General features: G+C 44.8%; 1 protein-coding gene across 1 annotated transcript in view; it reads right to left on the bottom strand.

Moving 5' to 3' along the window:
* POGLUT2 (protein O-glucosyltransferase 2) overlaps positions 1 to 25,322 on the bottom strand; it is a 120,187-nt gene that overhangs the window by 34,973 nt on the left and 59,892 nt on the right. Inside the window, exon 7 of the mRNA XM_068265257.1 lies at positions 3,411 to 3,620. Within this exon, the coding sequence (XP_068121358.1) occupies positions 3,411 to 3,620 (210 nt within the window). The remainder of the gene's footprint in view (positions 1 to 3,410; positions 3,621 to 25,322) is intronic.

Genomic DNA, 25,322 nt, shown 5'->3' with positions numbered 1-25,322 from the left:
CACATCTTGTGCGCTGACAGCGAAAACGATTTCACAAACGTTACAGATGAGAGGTACACCTGCTTTTTTATAGATATGGTGGGATGGTTTGAGAAGGGCTTAAATGCTTCATTACATACTGAGCAGGGAACAACTGCTAAACTGCAACTGTAACGCCTGCCACAAACCGTCAGATCTTTCTCAACAGTGTGTAGAAGTAGGTGAGGTCAGGTGAGCTTCTCTCTGCTTGGAAAGGAACTGGATGCTGCCTGCCAGGAGCCAACACATAATTTTATTTTGTTTAATGTAATGCATTTTTTTACAAATGCAAATGTAAAATATCATATTCATTAAAAAACATCCCTAGCCAATCAAATAAACAGATGGGGGAACAAAACGTTAGATATTCACCTAGGTAGAGGGAATCCTACGGACAGTCCAGAGGATTCCCAAGTGCTCATTGCCGTTAATAGACCCTCTGAACATATCCAAAAAGAGCTTGTCTTACATGCTCTCATGGCCATGATCTCCGCTGTATATAAGCACAGCCGTACTGCACCAAGGCAATAAGCTGTGCACATGTTTGGTTTAAGTAATGCAAAAAAGGCAGTTACGCTCACCATCCCTCAGGATCTTCAAATCCTAAGCACATCTTAAGAAACACATAACACCTTGGTCATTTTATCCAGCTACTGACTCTGCTTGATCTTATTCTCTTGTATTTATAGGACAACTGAAGCAAGAGTGATATGTAGGCTGCAATATTTATTTCATCTGAAGCAATACCAGTTGCCTGGCCATCAGGGTCGGTTCAAGGGGCCCTGTGGCCCTGGGGCAAACTTCAGCGGTCGGCCCCCATTACCCCTCCGCTCCCCGGGACCCTGCTGCAAGTATATTAGCAGCCATAATTACCTTACTCCCGGCGGGTGAGCAGGCAGGCAGCGGCTGCACTCGGAGACACACTGTCTTCCTCCTTCTCTATGACTTGGCGCATCATGTGTAAACATACGCCGGGTCATAGAGTGGAAGGGAGACAGCGTGTCTCCGAGTGCAGCCGCTGCCCGCCCGCCCGCCGGGTGTAAGGTAATTATGGCTGCTAATATTCTTGCAGCAGGGCCCCGGGGAGCAGTTCAAACGGGGGGGGGGGGGAGAGGAAGAAAATATAGCAGGGTCGGCGCTGCTGGGGCCTCAGCAGCAGTCGGGGCCCCGGGGCAAATGCCCCCTTTGCCTCTATGGTAGCGCCAGCCCTGCTGGCCATCGCTTCTGATGTTCTGCTTCTAAAACTTCTATCCATAGATCCTGAGCAAGTATATGCAGATCAGGACCAATATGCAATTCACTTTTTCACCTGAGTTTTCTCCTAGGTGATAATTTTAAACTTGTCAATAAAATTCCTTTTAAGCCACCAGAGAGCAAGAAAATACTCAAAGTAATTTCGATAGTACTTTTTCACCTACTTTTTGGTACTTAATTAGTTGAAAAGTGCTGGAAAGTTATTTTAAATTGAAGATGAAAAATTATCTCCTAGGAGAAAACTCAAGTGAAAAAGTGAATTGCATATGGACCCAGGTGTTTACGACATTATTGTCAGATCTGACAAGATTAGCTGCATGCTTTTGTCTGGTGTTATTCAGACACTACTGCAGCTAAATAGATCAGCAGGGCTGCCAGGCAACTGGCACTGTTTAATAGGAAATAAATATGGCAGCCTCCATATTCTTCTCACTTACCGGTAAGTTGTTCTTTAACCTCCTTGGTGGTAACCCCGAATGTAGTTCGGGGTAAGCCGCGCAGGAGGTTTTCTCTGGCCCCGTTGGGCCGATTGAATTTTTTTTTTGCTGGACGCAGCTAGCACTTTGCTAGCTGCGTCAGCACACCGATCGCCGCCGCCCCGTGCTCGATCGCCGCTATCCGTCTCGCCGCGCGCCCCCCCCCTTCCCCCAGACCCCGTGCGCAGCCTGGCCAATCAGTGCCAGGCAGCGCTGAGGGGTGGTTCGGGACTCCCAATGACGTCCCGACGTCGGTGACGTCATCCCGCCCTGTCTCCATGGCGACGGGGGAAGCCCCCCTGGTGGAATTTTTTATACCGCCAAGGGGGTTAAAGGACAGGTGCGAGCAAAAAAAGAAAACAAGCTCTACTTACCTGGGGCTTCCTCCAGCCCCTGGCAGCCTATCTTTCCCTTGACGCAGCTCCGGTGTCCCAGGATCCCCTCCATTGCAGATGCCAACCTCACCAGGTCAGCATCTTCTTCGCCTGCGTGAGCACCTGCGTAAGGACTGCGCCTGCACAGAACGCTCCAGACCACGTGAGCGCAATCGTGAGCAATGCGGCCACGCACTCGTGCATGCGCAGAAGATGCCGACCTGGAGAGGTTGGAATCTGCAACAGAGGGGATCCTGGGACACTGGAACAATTAGGCTGCCAGAGGCTCCTTTTAGACTGGGAACTCTCATAAGCAGGGCTCTCTTTTCTAAGGTATGGCAATATCACTGTCTATTGCCATGTCATCTTTGTCTCCAGGACATGTTGTTGTATGATGGTGTATTATTGTGTGTAACAGACTTGTACATCAATAAACATTTCCGGTTGCTGTGTGTCTGTATGTTCTTCCATCCCGCACACGCCTTATCTTGCCCTAACCCACTCTAAATGGACTCTGTGCTAAGTCCATCCACCCCACCACACCCCCTTCTCTCTGCCCCACTGTGATTTGTTGTGGCCCTGATTGGATGGAGCGTGCATGCAGTGGGGTGGCAAGCATGATGTCCAGAGAGATGGCACACACTCCTGGCCCATACAGTGTAGCATGCGCCACCAGCTACTCAGTGGCGTAGCTAATGAGCTGTGGGCCCCGATGTAAGTTTTACAACGGGGCCCCCAAAGCACTCTATACATAACAATTGATACGGCGCACCAAAACCTGCAAATTGCAACAACAGTGTCCGAGGTGCAAGAAGGGGATGGGGAACAGTTTGTTAGTGATCACTACTATTAAAAGTATCTATAGAAGTGATTATTACCAGCACAGGACCAATAGAGAGATAATACTGTAGTTGAGGGAGGGCCTTTCAGGGCCCCTCTGGTGCAAGGGCCCCGATGCGGTGGCTACCTCTGCACCCCCTATTGCTATGCCCCTGCGCTACTCCATACCAATATGTCCATAATAAACACCCCCACCCTGAGCATTCAGGGAGACTAGGTATATTTTGTACTGGCTTCAGAACTCACAGGGAACATAAAATCTGCAGCGATCACCTGCCAGAAATACAGATGTTGCCACCAGTGATACATAAGAATGTAAATCAGGGAGAGGAAAGATTTTACAATGGACAAACTCTGAGTAAATAATTTATAAAGGAATATTGTACAAAAAAAAAGCAATTGTATTAATTACGCTATTTTCACTACAGTTCAATACTCATTAATTCACCTCAGCATCGTGGTCTTTCACCCACTGGATTTTCTCAAGAAGGTCACTAAGATCTCTCTTGAAAGGGATATAATGTTTCCAGGGCTGGAGTTGATTGTAGAAGTGTTCATAATATATGGATTCTTGTTTAAGTATCACACTGTTGCCAGCAAGGAGGTATGGCATCCTATATGCTGCTACAGTTCCATCAATAAGAATTTGGTACTTGTACTAAAATAAGAGAAGAAAAACAAAAGTAATAACACTATAATAAAATTGTTCGCGTTTCTTCAGTTAATAGTGGGTTTTAATCCTACCTAATAAAAGCTAAGTGTCGCTGCGTCCAGCGGTTTGCAGCGTCCCTGTGTCCCAGGTAATTTGTTGTTACTGCGCATGTGCACAGTAACGTAGAGCTGGAGGGACCAGGGAGGGAGGTTGGTGGGCGGGCAGCTGGGTGCGCGGCGAGCGTGCGCGGCGAGTGCACGCGCATCCTGAATGACTGGCGGCGGCGTTAAAAAAAAGATCTAGAGCCCGTTTTTAAACGGGCTTGGGTCTACTAGTTGAACAATAATGTGCACTTTGGGGCACTGCTGGTTTTTATTGTTTCGGTTGGAGAGATTTTCCATAATTTCCTGTTCCAAAACACTAATGCAGTTGTAATGTGAGGCCCAGGAAATAAAAAAACAACAATAAAAACCTGGCAGTTTCAACCGCTTCCCCATTCTATAAGAAAAATTACTTTGATGAATTTATCCTGGTTTAAGAGATTTACCCCAACTTCCTGCCTAGACAGGAAGTAGGGAAATAAACAGCCCACTTTAGTTATAGACAATGCGTATTTTCTGTGATGACCATAGTAACATCTTGGTTCACTGATGCTCTTAGTAAAGCCTTGTCTGCCTCAGGGCCAGTGCACACCAAAAAGCGCTAGCGTAATCGCAAACACTCAGTGCTTTTTGAAGTGATTTTTCAGAGCGATTCTAGGCATGTGCCTAGCGATTTTCTAATCATGCCTAGCAATTTTTGGAGTGTTTTGGTGTAGCGCTTTTTTCTTTTGTTACAGTAGAGCTGGAACTGAACAGCTTCCGTAACAAAAACGCTTGAAAAAAAATCGCTCTGTGCGCTTTTCAGAGCGATTTTCCACTTTCCTATAACTAACATTGAGGCTGAATCGCCTCAGAAAAGCGCACAAAATGCTGCAGGACCCGTGTTTGTGTTTGGGAGAAAATCACATCGCTCTGGTGTGATCCATGCCATAGAATTACATTAGCCAAGCACTTTTCAAAGCACTAGCATTTTTAAAAGCACTCAGAAGAGCTCTTGGTGTGCACCAGCCCTCACTTATCAGTCATGAAGCATTGGATGTGCTACTCTGAGCTTATACAAGGGAAGAAACAAATGCTGCAAGAAATAAAGTATGGAGTCATTCTTATACTACAAAATGGGGTATGCCTTTTCCTATCAAGTCTGAAGGCCATGGTTGTCTTATCAGGTGATCATTCTATTTAGGCAGCCACTGAGTGCTGTACTGTAATATTGAAAAACATGAAAACATCAGAGCTATTAAAAAAAAAGTAAAAAAACAAACTTGTTCACAACTTTCAGTCTACTTAATTGTGTGTGAGACGGAGAGTTTAGCTTTAAAAGAAGCCTGTCAGACCACCATCTAAAGCTGAGTACATAAAGTACTTGAACAGCCTGGCATGCACATGTACATGCACAGGAACCCAGATATGTGTAGGGACCAGAAGGGACCACAGATTGCCCCCCTCACAAGTAAGAGGCTGGGGAGATTGCCATCAATTAAAGAGAACCCGAGGTGGGTTTGAAGAATATTATCTGCATACAGAGGCTGGATCTGCCTATACAGCCCAGCCTCTGTTGCTATCCCAAACCCCCCTAAGGTCCCCCTGCACTCTGCAATCCCTCATAAATCACAGCCATGCTGCTGACAAACAGCTTGTCAGAGCTGGCTGTGTTTATCTCTATAGTGTCAGTCTGCTGCTCTCCCTGCCTCCTGCAGAACTCCAGTCCCCGCCTGCATCCCTTCCCTCCCTGCTGATTGGAGGTAAGGGACGGGGGCAGGGACCAGAGCTATGCAGGAGGCGGGGAAGCAGCTGAGACTGACACTACAGATGTAAACACAGCCTCACAGCATGACTGTGATTTATGGGGGATTGCAGAGTGCAGGGGGACCTTAGTGGGGTTTGGGATAGCAACAGAGGCTGGGCTGTATAGGCAGATCCAGCCTCTGTATGCAGATAACATTCTTCAAACCCACCTCGGGTTCTCTTTAAGGCCTAGTTCCCCAACTCTGTCCTCAAGGCCCACCAACAGTACATGTTTTTCAGAAAACCACAAACATGCACAGTTGAGGTAATTAGTGTCTCAGCATAGCTGATTAACTACCTGTTGATTTCCACAAAACATGCACTGTTGGTGGGCTTTGAGGGCAGGGTTGGGGAACACTGAAACAGACAGCAAGACTTCACAGATTCAGGCCTCCTTTCCCTAGAAATTTGGTTTTTGGGCTTACCAACCTACTTTAGTGCTACAAAGGGCTGTTGAAGTCTGTGCTTCAGAAAGATGAGGGGCTCCTGATCATCCACTCAGCATCAGATAATCATAGCACATACCTACATTACAAAAAGCTCTGCCACTAGATGCCAACACAGGACTAGGAAAATACCGGTATGTATATCCATAGTGGGATTTTAAAGTGCAATTTTAGCTAAAACTTTTACTGTAAATGTGGTTAGAAACTAGAGTGGAAAAGAGTCTGCACACCGCTTGGGTTTTTATTGTTTGTGGATTCTCCCTCATTTGCTGTCTGTGTTATGCTTGACACTGGGATAGAAAGTGAGGTGAGTTTTTAAGTTTATTGTTGTCACTGAAACAGATGTTGGGATCAGTCTCCCTAATGGGGACACAGGTTTTGATTCAATTAACTTTTCTCTTGAGTTTTATTACAGTACAGAAGAGGTTACTTATCTTACATACATAATCACTTTTCAGCCCTAGAAAGTGGAAACTACTTAAAAAGTACAAGTACAAGTGGAACATCCTATTTTTTGTTTATTATTTATTTATTTTTATTTTATTTATTTGGGGGGGGGGGGGGTTAATGCTTACAGCAGAAAAGTTATGTTATTGATTAATTGTGGAAATATCGACTGTTATAAAACTTTGGAAAAAAAATAATTTCGCCAGGGCCCCACCGGCTTCGCTACAAATCATGAAACTCGCTATATTGTTCTCATAGGTCTTTTGGAATTGTCACACTTGACCTCCTCTCTCCATCTTCTTCAACTGAATATGAGTGGCCATGGTGTTGTACAGTCACTCTTTATTCTTCATACATACAGCATTACAGCATATGGAAATATGGGCTTTTGTCATGGTTAACATAGCCTCCCTGCAAAGTACCCACAAATTTCCCATTCCATACATCTTGTTCCAACCTCCTTTCTGCTGTATTAAAGTGCAAATGTCTGGTGCAAGAAAGTGGGGGGCTCAAAGATGTGAACTAGCTAGAAGCAACCTGCTTACTTCTCCATCCTGGGACAGAAAGTTAAGGAAATGAGGACTTGGAAATACATGCTTAATTGCTAATGAAAAGAACCCCCTTCTTATCATTAGCAATTAAGCATGCATTTCCAATTTCTGTATTGTATTTCCAATTTCCGATACTTAATTTCTGTAGCAGTAGCAAAAAAGAATGGGATGGGGTCAGAGGGGTTGTCTTGTTTTTTATTTGGGGAAGGGGTGATATTTTATGGAACCTTTAACATGTAGTAAAGCAAGAATAACTAGTATTTTTTCAATGGCACGGGAAGGAGGTCTCAGTGAATCTTGTCCACATTTGGAATGTCTTTGGATGGCAGAAGCTTTCACCAATATGATAGGGTATGTTCTGGGTCTTTTGAAATGTGGAAAATTAAGATTTATTTTGCTATTTCATTATTAGGTGTAATGATCCGCTCAGCTGGCTGCACAGGCAGACAGCTGTTTGACCATTCCTCTAGTCTGTGGGTTGCAGGTCTCTGGAAGAGAGACCTGTCTTTTCTTTTCAAGTTTCAGACCTGCTCTGCTGCTGAGGGATTTGCATACATTTGTTATGCAAATTGCCTAGCTGCCTCCTTTGAAGGCTGGCAGTATAAAAGCCAGGTTTTCCCAGAATGCTTTGCTGGTCATCCTTTCATGGTTTGTTACTGAGAAACACTCCTTGAGTGTCAGCCTTCCCTGTTGGATTGTTAAAGTTATCTTAGAGTAATTCTGGGGACTGCATTAGGCAGCTCCTCTAGTGCAGTTAGCTTGCTTATCTGTTTTGTCTGTGTTGCCTCTCTGCTGTGATAGTCCTGTCGCCAGCGGTGGTCGATAGGAAATCGTTCTGTCTGTCTGGGGGTGCTAACCAGAGCAGCGGTTGATACTGGTAGCCCCTTCTGTTCATCTGTCTTGCTTGGATCGCACTAGCCTCTAGCGGTAGCGGCTGTGGATCCTTCTGATCTGCTTTCTTGGAGTATAGCTGGAGCAGCGGTTGCTACCGGCTATCTCATCTGTCTGTCTTGCTTGGATCGCACTAGCCCCTAGCGGTAGCGGCTGTGGATCCTTCTGATCTGTGATCCTGTCCCTGAACCCGGATCGCACTCGCTCTGGCGGAAAGAGCAGTGGATCTTTCCTATCCTATTCCTGAACCCAGATCGCACTCGCTCTGGCGGAAAGAGCAATGGATCTTTCCTATCCTGTTCCTGAACCCGGATCGCACTCGCTCTGGCAGAAAGAGCAGTGGATCTTTCCTATCCTGTCCCTGAACCCGGATCGCACTCGCTCTGGCGGAAAGAGCAGTGGATCTTTCCTGTCCTGTCCCTGAACCCGGATCGCACTCGCTCTGGCGGAAGAGCGGTGGATCGTATCTCTCATATTCTTGTTTCCCGTTTGTCTGTCTTGTCTGATACGAACGCTTGCTGTAGGCTCGGTGAGGTAACCGTTTAGCAAGTGTTCACGTTCTCTCTTTTTTGTGTTTGTCTGTTATTGGTTAGTCAGGGTGGCGTGCTTGTCTCTGTTGCGCTTCTCGTGCGGAGATCGCGCCGTAAACGCGTTCGCTGTGTCGAATGAGTGCGGTGTTTGCGTTTAGCTAGCGTTTGTTGTTTTCGTTATTTCTCATTGTTGTTTGCTGTGCCTTTGCTCCTCTCGTGCTCTGTCCTTTTCTGTTTGGTGTCTCTTGGCAATCGCCATTCTCTGCAATTGCGTTCTTGCTTTGGTTTCTGCTGATGTGTGTTCACCGTCGCGGGGTGGCGACTAGATTGGTGGACACACATTCATCCTGTATCTGTGCTCTTTCTCTTAAGGGCTGTTCAGCCCTGCATTGTCTTAGATCTGTACAATTCCCGTCTGGCATCTGTGGCCGTGCAGAGGCTGTGCTCGTCTGCACTCCACAGTGCCATCTGCCGGTGGGAAGTGCTCTCTGCTGGTGCATTGCACCTAGCCTGGGTTCACCTAATTATACGCTTGTGGAGGGTTTTCGCTGTGTCGGTGCGCATCTTGTGCGCTGACCGCGAAAACGATTCCGCAAACGTTACATTAGGATACTAATTACCATGTATAAATACATCAGCAGGCAATTCAAAAGCATGGTAGATAAGCTTGATAGCCCTAGGCTTGTGCAAAGGACTAGGGGACACAATCTGCGTATGGTGGGAAAAAAGTTTTTTGCCATTTGTATGAGAAAGGATTCTTTACAGTAAGAGTGGTTAAAATGTGGAATATCCTAACGCAGGAAGTAGTTATGGCAAAATCTATATCTTTGTTTAAAGGGGGCTTGGATGCTTTATCAGCTTTGAAAGACATGTATGGCTATACTTACTAGGTAATTCTTGGTGGTATTGATCCAAGGATTTTATTGCCATTGCGAATCAGGAAGAATTGTTTTCCCGTTTTAGGTAAACTGGTCCAGGCCTCGTAAGGGTTTTTCACCGTCCTCTAGATTCATACATGTCAAGCTCCGGCCTATGGCAAAATCTGTCCCTCAGAGCCATTAAATTTGACCCTCAAGTGGTTTCCCAACATTGCATTATGTTTGGCCCACTCTAGAGCACCAGGGAAGCTATACTGGAGGTGAAGTCCTAGAACACCAGGGAAGCCATATGGGGGATGTAGGGGAAAAGCACTAAACAGAAGAGAACTGTATGGGCCTATAGGCACCATGGAACTGTATAGGGGAGGGAGGACCACTAGACACCAGGGAAATGTATACGCGTTGGAGGGGGGGGGGTATTAGACACATGGGAACTTTATAAGGGAGGAAAGAGGCCAGTATACATTGAGGTTGGCTCATGACTAGGTCCCAGTGTACAATTTTGGACCACTTTGTATTTGACTTTGACACTCCTGCTCTAAATCAACTGGCATCTGTAAAGAAGCAGGCTAGTGTTGTAACATATTTTCTGGTTGAACTCAAATAAGTATTCGGCCCCCTTGAAGTTTTCCACATTTTGTCATATTACTGCCACAAACATGAATCAATTTTGTTGGAATTCCACATGAAAGACCAACACAAAGTGGTGTACACATGAGAAGTGGAACGAAAATCATAGATGATTCCAAACATTTTTTTACAAATCAATAACTGCAAAGTGGTGTGTGCATAATTATTCGGCCCCCTTTGATCTGAGTGCAGTCAGTTGCCTATAGGCATTGCCTGATGAGTGCTAATGACTAAATAGAGTGCACCTGTGTGTAATCTAATGTCAGTACAAATACAGCTGCTCTGTGAGGGCCTCAGAGGTTGTCTAAGAGAATATTGGGAGCAACAACACCGTGAAGTCCAAAGAACACACAAGACAGGTCCAAGACAGGTCAGGGATCAAGTTATTGAGAAATTTAAAGCAGGCTTAGGCTACAAAAAGATTTCCAAAGCCTTGAACATCCCAAGGTGCACTGTTCAAACGATCATTCAGAAATGGAAGGAGTATGGCACAACTGTAAACCTACCAAGACAAGGCCATCCACCTAAACTCACAGGCCGAACAAGGAGAGCACTGATCAGAAATGCAGTCAAGAGGCCCATGGTGACTCTAGATGAACTGCAGAGATCTACAGCTCAGGTGGGGGAATCTGTCCATAGGACAACTATGTTGACCTTTATGGAAGAGTGGCAAGAAGAAAGGCATTGTTAACAGAAAGCATAAGAAGTCTCGTTTGCAGTTTGCCACAAGCCATGTGGGGGACACAGCAACCATGTGGAAGAAGGTGCTCTGGTCAGATGAGACCAAAATGGAACTTTTTGGCCAAAAAGTGTGGCAGAAAACTAACACTGCACATCATTCTGAACACACCATCCCCACTGTCAAATATGGTGGTGGCAGCATCATGCTCAGGGGGTGCATCTCTTCAGCAGGGACAGGGAAGCTGGTCAGAGTTGATGGGAAGATGGATGGAGCCAAATACAGGGCAAACTTGGAAGAAAACCTCTTGGAGACTGCAAAAGACTTGAGACTGGGGCGGAGGTTCACCTTCCAGCAGGACAATGACCCTAAACATAAAGCCAGGGCTAACATAGGAATGGTTTAAAACAAAACATATCCATGTGTTAGAATGGCCCAGTCAAAGTCCAGATCTAAATCCAATCGAGAATCTGTGGCAAGATCTGAAAACTGCTGTTCACAAAAGCTGTCCATCTAATCTGACTTAGCTGGAGCTGTTTTGCAAAGAAGAATGGACAATTTCAGTCTCTAGATGTGCAAAGCTGGTAGAGACATACCCTAAAAGACTGTCAGCGTAATTGCAGCAAAAGGTGGTTCTACAAAGTATTGACTCAGGGGGCCGAATAGTTACGCACACCCCACTTTGCAGTTATTTATTTGTAAAAAATGTTTGGAATCATGTATGATTTTCGATCCACTTCTCACATGTACACCACTTTGTATTGGTCTTTCACGTGGAATTCCAATAGAAATTGATTCATGTTTGTGGCAGTAATGTGACAAAATGTGGAAAACTTCAAGGGGGCCGAATACTTTTGCAACCCACTGTATAAAGACTGTGGAATTTAAATGATGAAATTCTCACAGATGAACACCTTTCTAATCTATCCAAAACTATTTTATTTTTTCCTTATCCTTGGGCTTTAATTGCCTTATGAGCTCACAGCCCTTCATTTTTTAGTGTTAAAATAAATACCTGACTTTTATCCCTTTCCCTATTTACCACAAATGTAAAAATAGGCTATGTACTGACTTCCACTTGAACTACAGATGAACAGGTAAATACACCAAAACATTTCTAGATTGTGATTTGGTTTTCAAATTTTACAGTAAAATTTAACAACGCAACAATTAAGACTAAATCCCACTTTGTTATTCCTGTCCATACAAAGCACAAATGAACAGATACAGTATTCTTAGACTGACTTGTCCCTGATACAACACAGCATGAGAAGTGCACCAATACTGTACAATAAACGTAAATCCACAAAAAAATTCCACAAAGCATTAAAATTATTCCCCAAGTTGTATCATTTATTGCAATTCAAACACATTTTTCCTTTTCACTGAAAATCCCACTTTGACAGATCACTTAGGCGAAGGCACCTAAGGCTACCTAATACTGGGGGTATCTGAGGCTACCTAATGAGGGGGCACCTGAGGCTACCTAATACTGGGGGGAAGTAAATAAATAAACTGCGCCTGACAACTCTAATAGTCCAATACTATGAGTTTGCAGATATGAAAGTTCCAGAAAGAGGAGATATGAGTTAATATTCCATCTGCGCTCTCCAATGCTATAAATCTAGAAGAAAGCATAAACTGACATAGCGGAATCCTGTATTGTGCTAGTGAAGTCAAATTTCACACAAACACCAAAAGTGCAGCCGTCCTTCCAGATCACCACTGCATGCTGTGTGGATTAAAAACATAACCCCCACCAACAGTGAAGGGGCTGGCCGAATTGTTGCCACCTCAAACTCAGGTGGATCTGATTGCTGCCACAGGTGACTTGGCTGATTGAATCTCACCCAGAGCGCTGTGATGTCACCAGGGAGCAGACAGCCGATCTGGGAACGTGTCACCCAGGGGGGACCAGCCTAACAAGACGGAGCGGGACGCCGTAAAGTGGTCCTACACAGTGCCCGGGTGGATAGCCTTGTGCAGGAATACATGCTTTTTGCTTTTTAGACGAAGTGCAATACTGGAGCAAGCGTGGTGAAGCCGCATCAAAAACATTATTATGCTATGGTGTTCTGTTCTTGTGTCTTTTTATTCAAAACTGGATTAAAGAGAGGATTTGTTCTACTGTGAAAATGAAGATGGCTCTCTATAGTGAGTGTAATTGGCAACAATTCGGTAAGAGGATCCAGTTCAAACTCCTGACTCTAACATACAAAGCCCTCCATGAGTTGTGCCCTCCATACATCTCATCACTAATCTCAAGATATTGTCCCTCCCGCAACCTCCGCTCCTCGCAAGAAATTCTCCTGGCCTCTAAGCTGATCACCTCCTCTCATGTTCGCATCCAAGACTTTAAACGAGCATCATCTCTTATCTGGAACTCTCTTCCACAGCCTGTATGTCATGCTCCAAACCTGGACATCTTCAAACGCACTCTTAAAACACACCTTTTCAGACAAGCTTATAACATTCTATAGCCCTTATTTACTTATTTGACACAATGTAATCAGAGGCAAAGGGTCACTGCCTCATCCATCCACCACCCCTTTACCTAATGTGTCCCCCACTACCTACTAGATTGTAAGCTCGCAAGGGCAGGGTCCTCCTCCTAATGTTTACTGTTTTTGTCACAATATTTGTGCTGCTTGGAACTCTGTTTTACAATTTGTTACTATATCTATGTTCCCCTTGTCATCTTATTGTGCTTTGTAAAGCGCTGTGGAATATGTTGGCGCTATATAAATAAAAACATAAATAATAATAATAATAAGTCCCTTCACTGTTAGGGGGGGGGGGGGGGGTTGTCCACACAGCATGCAGTGGTGATCTGGAAGGATGGCTGCACTTTTGGTGTTTGTGTGAAATTTGACTTCACTAGCACAATACAGGATTCTGCTATGTCAGTTTATGCTTTTTTCTAGGTTTATAGCATTGGAGAGCACAAATGGAATACTGACTCATAATACTGGGGGACTTCTAAGGTTAGGGGTACCTAATATCAGGGGGGGGGCACCTCCTGAGGCTACCTAATATTGGTGGACACCTGAGGCTATCTAATAATAGAGGACTCCTGTATATGCCTAATCCTGGTGGATATCTGAGGCTATCCAATCTAGAAGGGCATATGAAACTACCTATGATACTGGGGGGCACCTGACGCTACCTATTACTGAGATACAGGCCCGCTGTATTTGAATTAAACTGCTGCAAGGTTTGTGTACATTTGGCTCCGCCCATGACCATGATCACACTCAGTTGCATGGCCATGCTCCTTTTTTTGCCACATGTTGCACAATAACTCCTAGCAATGCCCCCTGGTGATTATTTTTGATCTGTCAATAGTTTATTGATAGGTTTTCACTGGATTTGACATTTTATATTGAATATTACATGTAGTCTATTAAAAATGTCCAGTTGTGTACTGTCTTCTTTAGGCTATGTACACACTAGTGTTAAATTGTGCTGTTTCTCCATTATTTCCACTGCAGGAAAAGTGTTAGATGATATCAGGTTACACTATGCCTGTAATAAGTTATGTGTGGTAGTATATACATGACCATGGGCATTTCTAGATTCCTTGGAGATTCGGGGCACCCCTGGGCACCGAGTGATTTATTTGTGCCGCAGCAACAAATGGTTGTGGTTATGTCGCGGAAAGTGGGCGTGGTCATGGGTAGGGCCAAATGTATATGACCCTAGTAGTGGTGTAACTTAAATATATTAAATAGGCAGTATTTCACATAAATAAGCCCCTCACCTGGCTTCTGTCTTGTCTTCGGCTGGCGGGCTGGTTGTCAGTGATGCTAGCCAGCCTGGCTTTGCTGGGTGCTGGACCTGGGGCTTTGTTAGGCTGGGCAATTTGCTGGGGGCTTTGCTGGGGTGAGGGCTTTGCTGGGCTGGGTCATTTCTTGGCACTTTGCTGGGCTGGGGGCTTTACTAGGATTTGCTGAGCTGAGGGCTTTGCTTGGCCATACGCTTTGCTGGGCTAGGGCCCCGGAACTTTGCGCTTTGCTGGGCCCATGGGCTTTGCTGAGGCCTGGGGGCTTTGCTGGTGCCAGGGGGCTTTGCTGGTGCCAGGAGGGTTTGCTTTACTGGGGCCAGGGGCTCTGCTTTGCTAGGCTGGTCTGGGGGCTTTCCTTGGCTGGGGGCTTTGCTTTGCTGGGCCTGTGGGCTTTGGTTTGCTGGTCTGGGGCCTGGGGGCATTGCTAGGCTGGGGCCAGGGGTATTTGCTTTGCTGGGGGCTTTGCTTTGCTGGGCTAGGGGCTTTGCTGGGCTGGGCTAGATGCTTTGCTGGAATGGGGACTTTGCTTAGCTGGGCCCGGGGCTTTGCTTTGCTGCTCTGGGGCCCAGCGGCTTTGCTTTTCTGGGCTGGGGGCTTTGCTTTGCTGAGCCCGGGGGCTTAGTTTTGCTCGCCTGGAGATTGAGGCTTTGCATTGCTGGGGTAGGGGCTTTGCTTTGTTGGGCTGGGGCTTTGCTTTGCTGGGTCCGGGTGCTTTGCTGTCTGGAGCCCGGGGGCTTTGCTTTGCTGGGGGCTTTGGAGAGCTGGTTGCAGCGCTACAGACCTCAGATAGTGGCAACTGGGGAAGGCATAGCAGGACGCACATTACCCAGTACACTTCGCATGCAGGAATTGACGTGTACGGGTAGTGTGCATCCAGCTTTGCTTTCCCCAGTCGCTGCAATCTGAGGTCTGAACATGAGAGGCAGGAGCGGGAGGGAGGAGGGAAGCTGCATTATAGAGCAGTGCAGGTGCCATGGCAATGACACCGGCATCATTTTTAAAAAGCAAGGGGCCCGCCGGGGCACCCAAACAGGATGTATCTGGGGCACCTTGGCAACCGGTTCGGGGGCAGTGCCTCGGATCAAACCCCCTAGCGACACGCCTACACAGGACATCCCACTGCTCACATTTTTTTCTATTGATGTTGAAAACACTTTGATTGGGTAAAATTCCTCAAAATGAAAGTGTTTGCAATGTAATTAACCATTTCAACAGAGATGTGCTACTAAATCCTTTTAACGCCATAAAAATAGTGGAGATAGCTTCAGCTTTTATAGCATCAGTATAAACAGTGTACAACTCATACTGGACGTACTAATGTTGGAGTCAAATAAGCTGGAAATTTGGGTGCACCAGGCACCACCATAGGCCATAATTAGAATCATGGGTATATCAGCACTCAGTCAGTAATTTGGGTCCCGTCAAAAGACAGAGCCCAAATTATGATAAAAACAGTATAATTCAGCAACCAGCAATAGCTGGCAGAGGGATTACGTCTTACCCTACAGTCCACGGCAGCCTAGAGAGGGAATAGTAATTAACGCCGCCAGGACTTTAGCAGGAACAGGGTAAGCGGTTTTTGGACTTCACACTGCACCCAAATTTTCCAGTGCCTTAATTACATGTACCGTATTTTTCGGACCATAAGATGTTCCTAAGCATAAGACGCACCTAGGTTTACAGGACAAAAAAAATTAGGGAAAAAGTATACTAAACCTGGTGCATCCATAATACAGGGGTATCTTATAGACCTCCCCCCCCCCCCCATTATAATGTATCTATTGTATCCCCGCTTGTACATTTTGTGTCTTCCTATGTCCCCCTGCATCATCTTCTGTCCCCATATGTCCTCATCTGTGTCTTTCTCTGTTCCTCCTGTGCCATACTCTTTGTCCTCATCTGTCCCTGTGTCCTAATCTGTGTCCTTTTCTGTCACCCTGCTTCCTCCTCTGGCACCCTCATCTGTCCCGTGTCCTCATCTGTGTCCTCCTCTGTCCCCCTGTGTCCATCTCTGTCCCTCCTGTGTCACCCTCTATCCCTCTGTTTCTCCTGTGTCATCCTCTTTGAATTCTTCTGTCCCCTGTGTCTTAATCTTTGTACATCTCTGTCACCCTGCGTCCTCCTATGGCACCATCATCCATCCCGTGTCCTCATCTGTGTTCTACTCTGTGCCCCCTGCTGTCCTGCACTGATATAGTACCTCCAATACAGCAAAGAAATGAACAGCGCTACTTAAAAACAGATGAGTGCTTACCTGCAAAAAAGTGCACACCCCACTCATGGGATTCAAATACACAATGAGCACACACATGACCTGTCTACCACTTGGAGGATGTTAGTTTCACTAACAATTTGCAATTGTTAGGTACTTGTCCCTCCCACTGTCGTAGAAGTCTTTCCTCCATGGGAGGGGACCTAACACTAACTAAAACCTACCTGTGCATATGCATAGCCTGGGCGCGCTACCAGTAAAATTAAGAATTGCGCAGAAAAAGTGGGATCAGCGCATCACCAGGCCGCCCCTGAATGCGCAATTCTTAATTTTACTGGTAGCGCGCCCAGGCTATGCATATGCACAGGTAGGTTTTAGTTAGTGTTAGGTCCCCTCCCATGGAGGAAAGACTTCTACGACAGTGGGAGGGACAAGTACCTAACAATTGCAAATTGTTAGTGAAACTAACATCCTCCAAGTGGTAGACAGGTCATGTGTGTGCTCATTGTGTATTTGAATCCCATGAGTGGGGTGTGCACTTTTTTGCAGGTAAGCACTCATCTGTTTTTAAGTAGCGCTGTTCATTTCTTTGCTGTGTTTGATTTAATTCTGGTCAGCTGCTCCCACTTGTTAGTGTTTCTTTGGTGTATATGCAGAGCCTCTGTTTGGTTCAAGGTGCGTTCGTAGTTCCTGGGGGGGCTCAGCGCATCTCTGAGCTGAGGCCATTCAGGGGCGGCCTGGTGATGCGCTGATCCCACTTTTTCTGCGCATAGTACCTCCAATGATGAGCCATGGTCTCTATAACGGGAGCTCAGGGACGGCGGAAGTGAATGGGCTGTCTGCGTGAGCTGGAATGTCCCTCTCTCCTGTAGGCTGATTTAAATGAACCCGCTGTTGCTCCGTTTGTTCATTGGCGTGATCCCACCCGCGAGACCATCGGTTCCAATGAGCAGTAGTAGACTTATGTAATTCAACTTACAGGAGAGAGGGGACCAGGGCCGGTTTAAGCAACAATGGGGCCCCAGGGCAAAATAAACCTGGGGGGGGCCCCAACAGATACCTGGGAGCAAAAATTGGCATTAAGGGACCTTTTTTGCAGCTGGTATAGTCAGGGTTTGAAGCCCCAATCGGTCAGAGCTCCACATTCTGGCTACCCCAGCCTGCATGGGGGACAAGGGGTTAAAAAGTTTCAGGAGGGGGGACCCCACATAATTTTTTGAAAAAAATTCCCACACTCTAAACATAAAAAAAAAATTGGGAAAATAGGAATAAAATGCCAGGGATCTTCATACAGCCATATTGCGGCTGTATAGCGATCCCTGGCCAAAACGCTGAGGCTGCGTATGGAACCCCCGGAAACCCCGTCAGGAAATTGATTGCTCTTTCTTTTGATACATGTAAAATTACACTACTGCTAGGTACTAAAAGTGACATTTACCGCATTTAAAAGTATACTTTTTTCCTTCAAAACTTTAAAATCGATTTTCTCAAAAACTATAAGGTCGATTTGATTTTTTTTCCTCTTGTAGCCACTGGGGGCCCCTACAAACTCTGGGGCCCTGGGGAAGCTGCCTCCTTTGCCTCTATGGTAGCGCCGGCCCTGGAGGGGACAGTGGAGGCTGCAGCATGTATGTTTTACGAGTCTTAAAAATATGGTAAGCCTAATATTGCCATGCCTGTATTTATAAATGGTGTAAAAAAATAATGTAAGTACATTTCATTATAGAGTAGCACCTCATTTTAAGTATTTTTTCTTAACAGTTTTCACAATACTGGAACAACAGCCTAAAATAAAGCGTATCATTATACAGTATGTTAAATAGAGAAAAATGCAGCTTTATTCTAGTAGCTAAAAATAGTAGCATCTAGATTGAAAGTTGTTAACAAATGTATCATCATCATGACAGACCATTAGAGAAAACACTGATTGCATAGAAACACAACTGTAATTTTATTTTGTCATATTAGACAAGGAAATTGCGCAATTAAATAATGTTTTAATATTATATTGCTCCCAAAGAAGATTCTTCAAAATTACTACATCTGTAAGGCAGAGATAATATGGATCATTTTTTGCACATCACTCAGATGTACAAAATCTAAAATAAAATCTGTCCTTCTGCAGGCATCATTCAAGATGTATTAATGGTACAGATTTACACTCAAAAGCTTAGCTACTGCTAAAACATTCAAGAAATAATAGAAGAACTGTCACCCTAGATGCTCAGGGCCAGAGTGATTTGGGCACTGTATTGTTCTGAAAGCCTTGTCCTTCTTTTAAAGTGGATCTAAACTCTTGCACAGAAGACAAGGAAAACATATATGATTTCCTCTATGTGTGTTTAGAGTAGAGGTGTCAAACTCAAATAGACAGTGGGCTGAAGTTAAAAACTTAGACCAAGTCGAGGCCCAACAGTCATAGACCAACGGCCACTTCCTGTTTGAGGCAAATTGGTTGCATCCACTAATTTGTAAGCAATAGGAGACCCAGGGGGAAACACTGACACTAAAATTGCAAACCAGGACCCTCGCCCGCAGCTTTCGAGCACAGTGCTTTACTAAGCCTAAACTGTTTGGAAGAGTGGAGAGTGTTTTTTGTTGTGTCTTTTATTTCTTACAAACTAGTGGTCGCGGCCAGATTGTGGTGAGCAGGAATCGGGTTTCCTCCAACTAGCCTAGCGCTAAACTAGCTACAGATTGGCCACAAACAACTTATTACCTGACAATTACAAAAACAATTGTCGATACAGTGGCCTTCCTACCATTGGGCGCAAGAGGGCGTGGCGCCCCGAGTGACTGACAGCCAGGGGGGTGTCGCCACGACCCCCCATAGTTGCAGTCTTGCAGAGCAGGAGGGGAAGAGCAGCGCTAGAAGGAGGGGTGACAGGGACAGCGGCGGGGAGGGGGGGACATATTTCCCCCCCCCCCCCTCCCTCACCTGGGTCCCCTCTGTCTGCCTCTCTTCCCCTAAAAAATGACAGCGGGGGCAGTAAACAGGCAGGGCAGGCAGGCGGAGAATACTCACTTCACTTCCGCGTTCCAGCTGCTGGAACACTGCGTCGCCGTCACGTGCCTCTTCTGCGCCTGAGGCGCAGAAGAGGCACGTGACGGCGATGCAGCGTTCCAGTGGCTGATACGCGTAAGTGAAGTGAGTATTCTCCGCCCGCCCTGCCCTGCCTGTTTGCTGCACGCTGCCCCCGCTGTCATTTTGGAGGGGAAGAGAGGCAAGAGGAGGGGACCCAGGTGAGGGAGGGGTGATATGTTCCCCCTCCCCGCCGCTGTCCCAGTCACCCCTCCTTCTAGCTATACCAGGGGGGGGGGCACTATACTAGCTACACTGGGGGGACCACTATACTACCTATACTTGGGGGGGCCACTATACTAGCTACACTGGGGGGGGGGGGGGGAATATACTACTGTAGCTACACTGGTGGCCACTATACTAGCTACACTGGGAGCCACTATGGGGGCCACTATACTACCTACACTGGGGGCAGCTATACAGGGGTCACTATACTAGCTACACTGGGGGCTACTATACTAGCTACAATGGGGGCCACTTTACTAGCTACCTTGGGGCCACTATGCTAGCTACACTGGGGGCCACTATACTAGCTACACTGGGGGCCACTATACTAGCTACACTGGGGGCCACTATACTAGCTACAATGGGGCCACTATACTACCTATACTGGGGGCAGCTATACGGGGGTCACTATACTAGCTATACTGGGGGCAACTATACTAGCTACACTGGGGGCAACTTTACTAGCTACCTTGGGGCCACTATACTAGCTACACTGGGGGCAGCTATACTACCTACACTGGGACCCACTATAGTAGCTAAACTGGGGGCCACTATACTACCTGTACTGAGGGCCACTATACTACCTATATTGGGGGCCACTATACTAGCTATACTGGGGGCAACTATACTAACTCTACTGGGGGCATCTATACTACTTACACTGGGGAGCCACTATACTACCTATCTTGGGGGTAGCTATACTGGAAGCCACTATACTCGGCCCACTTTTTGCTTGAATTTGACACCCCTGTATTAGGCCAACAGGTGAAGGTATAGGTTCTAAGAGTTTATGACATAACTGGCATTTTTCTATTTTGATCTGGTAATATAACCACAGGTAAGTCAAAAATCCACTTTTTTTGCCCCAGTTCAGGTGTGCTTTTACTGAAGTTTAAAACTGCACAAAGTTTTCAAACAAAATACAGTATGCATAAACCTACTACTGAAAAATATACATAATGCAAATGGATTGCACTGAATTCAATAATAGCGAAGTCAAACAGGTTCGATTTGAGTCTTAATAACCAGTTAGGCTTATTCAATAAAGCAGTACAAGTAGCAACAAGACTTTTTAATTCTAGTAAATCTGATTGGTGGTTCTGGGTTACTGGCACTGCACTGTGTAGTGTGTGTACTGAACAGCCCTGATAGTTTTGAAAGTTCTCTTTTTTTATGGTCATGGGCTGTAGTGTGATTTTTGTGCAATTTCTCAGCACGCAAGTTAGAGTTGAAATTAGGATAATACTTTTTATAGCCCAGGCTCCATGACATTAACATAAGCAGGCCTCTTAAATGCTACCCAGGCTTTGGCATCCCAGCGTGAAGTACCTGTAACTCTTGCTAGTATCAAGACTAAACAGTATGCATCCTAAGGACAACAATGTTCAGATGGTAATTTAATCAACATAGAAATGAGTTCTGCTTAATTGCAGCTGAATTGGATTTTATATAGTTAATTTTCCAGCACAGCTGATTGCAGCCCTGATGAACTGGCACTCCAGACGAGGCAGTGGTAATAATAATCCCGCTCAATGTCACCAAAGATGCTCAGTATCTGCTGCCCATAAAAAGCAGTTTAGACAGAACATCAACACCAGTCACTTGAGTTGGTGCAGATTCACAGACAGATAAAATGATGTATGAGCAGAGCCTAGGCACATATTCCCCATACCAATCTTTTCTATTATGACACAGCTTAAAGCATTTTCGCTGAAGAGAACTATATTGATCTATAAACGTCAGCAGACTCTGCTTTGACAACATAAAATGGAATTATGTGTTGCTTCGAGTAAGGCTAAATGTTTCTTTTATTCTCCTTGAACCATTTTAGATTTATGGTTTGGGGAACAGGAGACATGCTTTGTTTAGTCATCGTGGAGCTTTTGCTAAACGCTTGTAAAAAGGTCGCCAACCTCAGAACTTTCCGACATCTCACAGCTGAGTCCAAAGAACGTTCTCAAGGAGAAGGCCGCACGAAATGTCAAACTTGCTTTGGCAAAAAAGTGCACATCAAGTGGTGCCACAAGCACATATACTGTTTTCACCCAGATCTGTGCTCTACGCTTTGATCGCTATTAAAGAAACCTGCATTCACATTAATATCTATTTTGGTTTATGCGAACGATTCCAATTCATGAATATATAAAAAATCTAGCCACATCCTTAGAGATTCATCGCTCTCAGTTCTGGTCAAGGAGGTCAGAATAGCTGGCTATAAGCAGCAGACATTTACTTTGTTATTTATTTTCTTTATTTTATTATTTATTTTGTCGTAAATGTATTTAAAGGGAATCTGAAGTGAAAATAAACTTATTATATCATGATTTTTATGTGTAGAACAGCTAAGAAATAAAACATTAGTAGCACAGGTATGAGTCTCATATTTTTTCCAGTAGAAGAAGCGTTAAAGAGTAACTGTTAGGCATTATATATGAAAGCAATTTTCTATTTTAGGCTGTTACATAGATAAAAAGGATGCTAATAAGGCAATGCAAATAGTTAAAATCATTCTTACTTTTTTTCCTAAGAGGTTTTTCTCTCCCTATGCTCCCAGGCCACACGTCCGCAGAACAGAAATGACAGGCAGGCTGATTGGCTGAAGCCTCTGTCACTCACCTCTCTGCGCTGCGATTGGCCGCCTGCTCTCCCCTTGTATGCGGTGGTTGTAGCCGCTGTAAGAGCGCACGAAGGGGGGCCAGAGGCTATCTCCTGTCACTGTCCTCTGCCCCCCTCCTCCAGTGGCATGTCTGCGCCCCCCCTCTGCCCTTCTGCCGCCCGCCGCATTCTCCTTCTTCCCCGCACAGACTTTGGGGAAGGATAGAGTGTACTCGTTTTCCTTTCATTTAAGCACACAGACTCCAGGAACAACTCCAGGAATAATGGTTCCAGGCGCTGCAGTTCCCCCCTATACTCTCTGCGCTGACGCCGGTGGTAGGGCAGAGAATAGATGGGAATGGCAGCGCTTGGATCCATTATTAGGTGAGTCTGTGCCAGCTGCATTTATCCTCCTCGCTGTGCTGAGAATAAGTGCTGGGAGGAGGGGGATGCAGGGGGGAAGAATCTACCCAGAGGAAGCAAGATGGCCCCTGCCATCAAGAGAATGCACTATACAAAACAATTTAAAATTAAATGAAAAGAAAACGAGTACACTGCAATACATCTGTTATGTAAGTAGAGGAAGTATTTATCTACTTACATATGTGTTTTCTTTGGGGGGCATGTTATTGCTAATAGTTTAAGAAACTTCAGTTGTCATCTATGCAAAAGGCTTCTCTGAGCTCTCCCACCCAACTTGGATCAGCTACTGTGCTGTTTTCTGAAGCATTTATCTCAACCTGTCTCTCAAGTTCAAAGGGTCATTAGCTCTGCTCTGTTTCATCATTTAAAATACAGAGTGTAATTTATATACTGCAAATATTAGAGACTGATCCAATGTTATAGAAATAAGCTATATACCGTAACTAAAAATAAAAATATGAGACTCTTTTCTTTGCTATTAATGTTCTATTAATTATCCATACTACACATACAATTCATTATGGGTGAAGGGGGGTAGGTTCGCATCAGTGACACTTTAACAGTGTTAAAGCTTGACTTATTCTGAGAGAAAAATACTCAAATGATAAATTCTATGTCATCCAAAACTTTTCTGTTCAAAATTCATAGGCCTCAGATGTCTGATGAGGTCTGATGTCACCCAAAAATCAAGACCTAAGGCCTCAATATTAGGCATTTTATTACATTAAATGTTGGATTCAATAAAAACATCACATTTAATAAAATGATAGAGATTAAGCCATCTAGATTGATGCTTGATCATTTTATCTATTGAACATTGATCAGGGAGCACCATTTCTCTTTCAGATCATGTGATTTACGGCAGTGCCAGAATAAATAAACAATATTAGTCACATAGTGATCATCTACCTGACCTAATAATATGTCCTATAATGTATAGTGGTCTTTAGAGGGACTTTGTAAAGGTGCGTACACACTCACTACTAAAGAGAACGACGGGTCCGTCAGACCCTACCGCTGGGAGGACGTTCTCCCAACAGTAGTGCGTGTGAACAGTCTATCTGCGGACTGATAAGGCTGTTTCTGAGCGACCGCCCAGCGGGAGGGTCTGACGGACCCGTCGTTCTCTTTAGTAGTGCGTGTGTATGTGTGAGTTCTCTGGTTGAACTCGATGGACGTATGTCTTTTTTCAACCCAAGTAACTATGTAACTATGTAACCTTTAGGAATAGGCATTTCCAAAAATCCCCACTATTAAAGCGAAACTGCAGTAAAACATTTAGGCCAATATACAATTAACTTTTTCTCCTGAGTTTTCTCCTAGATGATAATTTTTCGTCTTCTGTTTAAAATAACTTTTTTTTTGCAAATGAAAAAGTACCACAAGTTGTTGAAAAAGTGCTATCAAAAACTTTCTTGCTTGCTGGTGGTTTAAAGGACATTTTATTGACATGGTATGAAAAATCACCTAGGAGAAAACTTGGGAGAAAAAAATTAATTAAATAAGGCCCTGCACACAGTAAATACATTGGTGCAGGAATCTTGCCTCCCACTGACTGCTGCTGGAAATGGCTGGGATTTACCAAATGAATTCCAGTGCAGTTATTGCTGGTTACATGCAGTCCCATGCATGCAGCCAGTTTTTACTTTATGTGTGCAAAGTCATTTTTTATTTATGCACACTAAGTGCTAGTTCACACTATAAGCACTTTTCTAGGATTCAACGATTTGAAATTCGCTTTGCTAAGGTATAACCTCTTGTTCTCAATGGTTTTTAATTATTTATATATATTTAGGTGCTTCTACCAGTTTAACTGCTAATGTAATGCTTTGTGTGAACTGAACACACATGCAGCATTAGATTAGCAAAGCGCTTTTCAAATCTCTGGAACCAGCCCAGCAGTGATTTTGTTAATAACCCTTTCCTGCTATTCATTAATAGAAAATGTCAGTTATTTCAGACATAGTTCATTTAAAGTGAACCTGAAGTGAGAGTGATATTGAGGCTGCCATATTTATTTCCTTTTAAGCAGTGCCAGTTGCTTGGCAGCCCAGCTGATCCTCTGCCTCTAATAATTTTAGCCATTCACCCTGAACAAGCATGCGGCAGATCAGGTCAGAACTGACAAGATTTGCTAGATGCTTGTTTCTAGTGTAATTCAGACACTGCTGCAGCCAAATATATCAGCAGGACTGCCAGGCAACTGGTATTGTTTAAAAGGAAATAAATATGCCAGCCTCCATATCACTCTCACTTCTGGTTCACTTTAAAACTGTCAGTGAAAAAAAGGTTGCAAACTTTCACTTTAAATGTATAACATGGGTGTATTGGTGCACAACAGTTAAAAATACTTCACAAAATGTTCAAGATGTTGTGATATTTGTAGTCCACCACTTAGCTGACTCCACATGAACTCCTCTCAGCAAAAACTGTCTAGAAAAATATAAAA

This window comes from Hyperolius riggenbachi, chromosome 2 (genome assembly GCF_040937935.1).
Source record: "Hyperolius riggenbachi isolate aHypRig1 chromosome 2, aHypRig1.pri, whole genome shotgun sequence".
Taxonomy (NCBI): domain Eukaryota; kingdom Metazoa; phylum Chordata; class Amphibia; order Anura; family Hyperoliidae; genus Hyperolius; species Hyperolius riggenbachi.
Note: the sequence above shows the minus strand (reverse complement) of the source record. Positions and strands in the feature narration are given on the sequence as shown.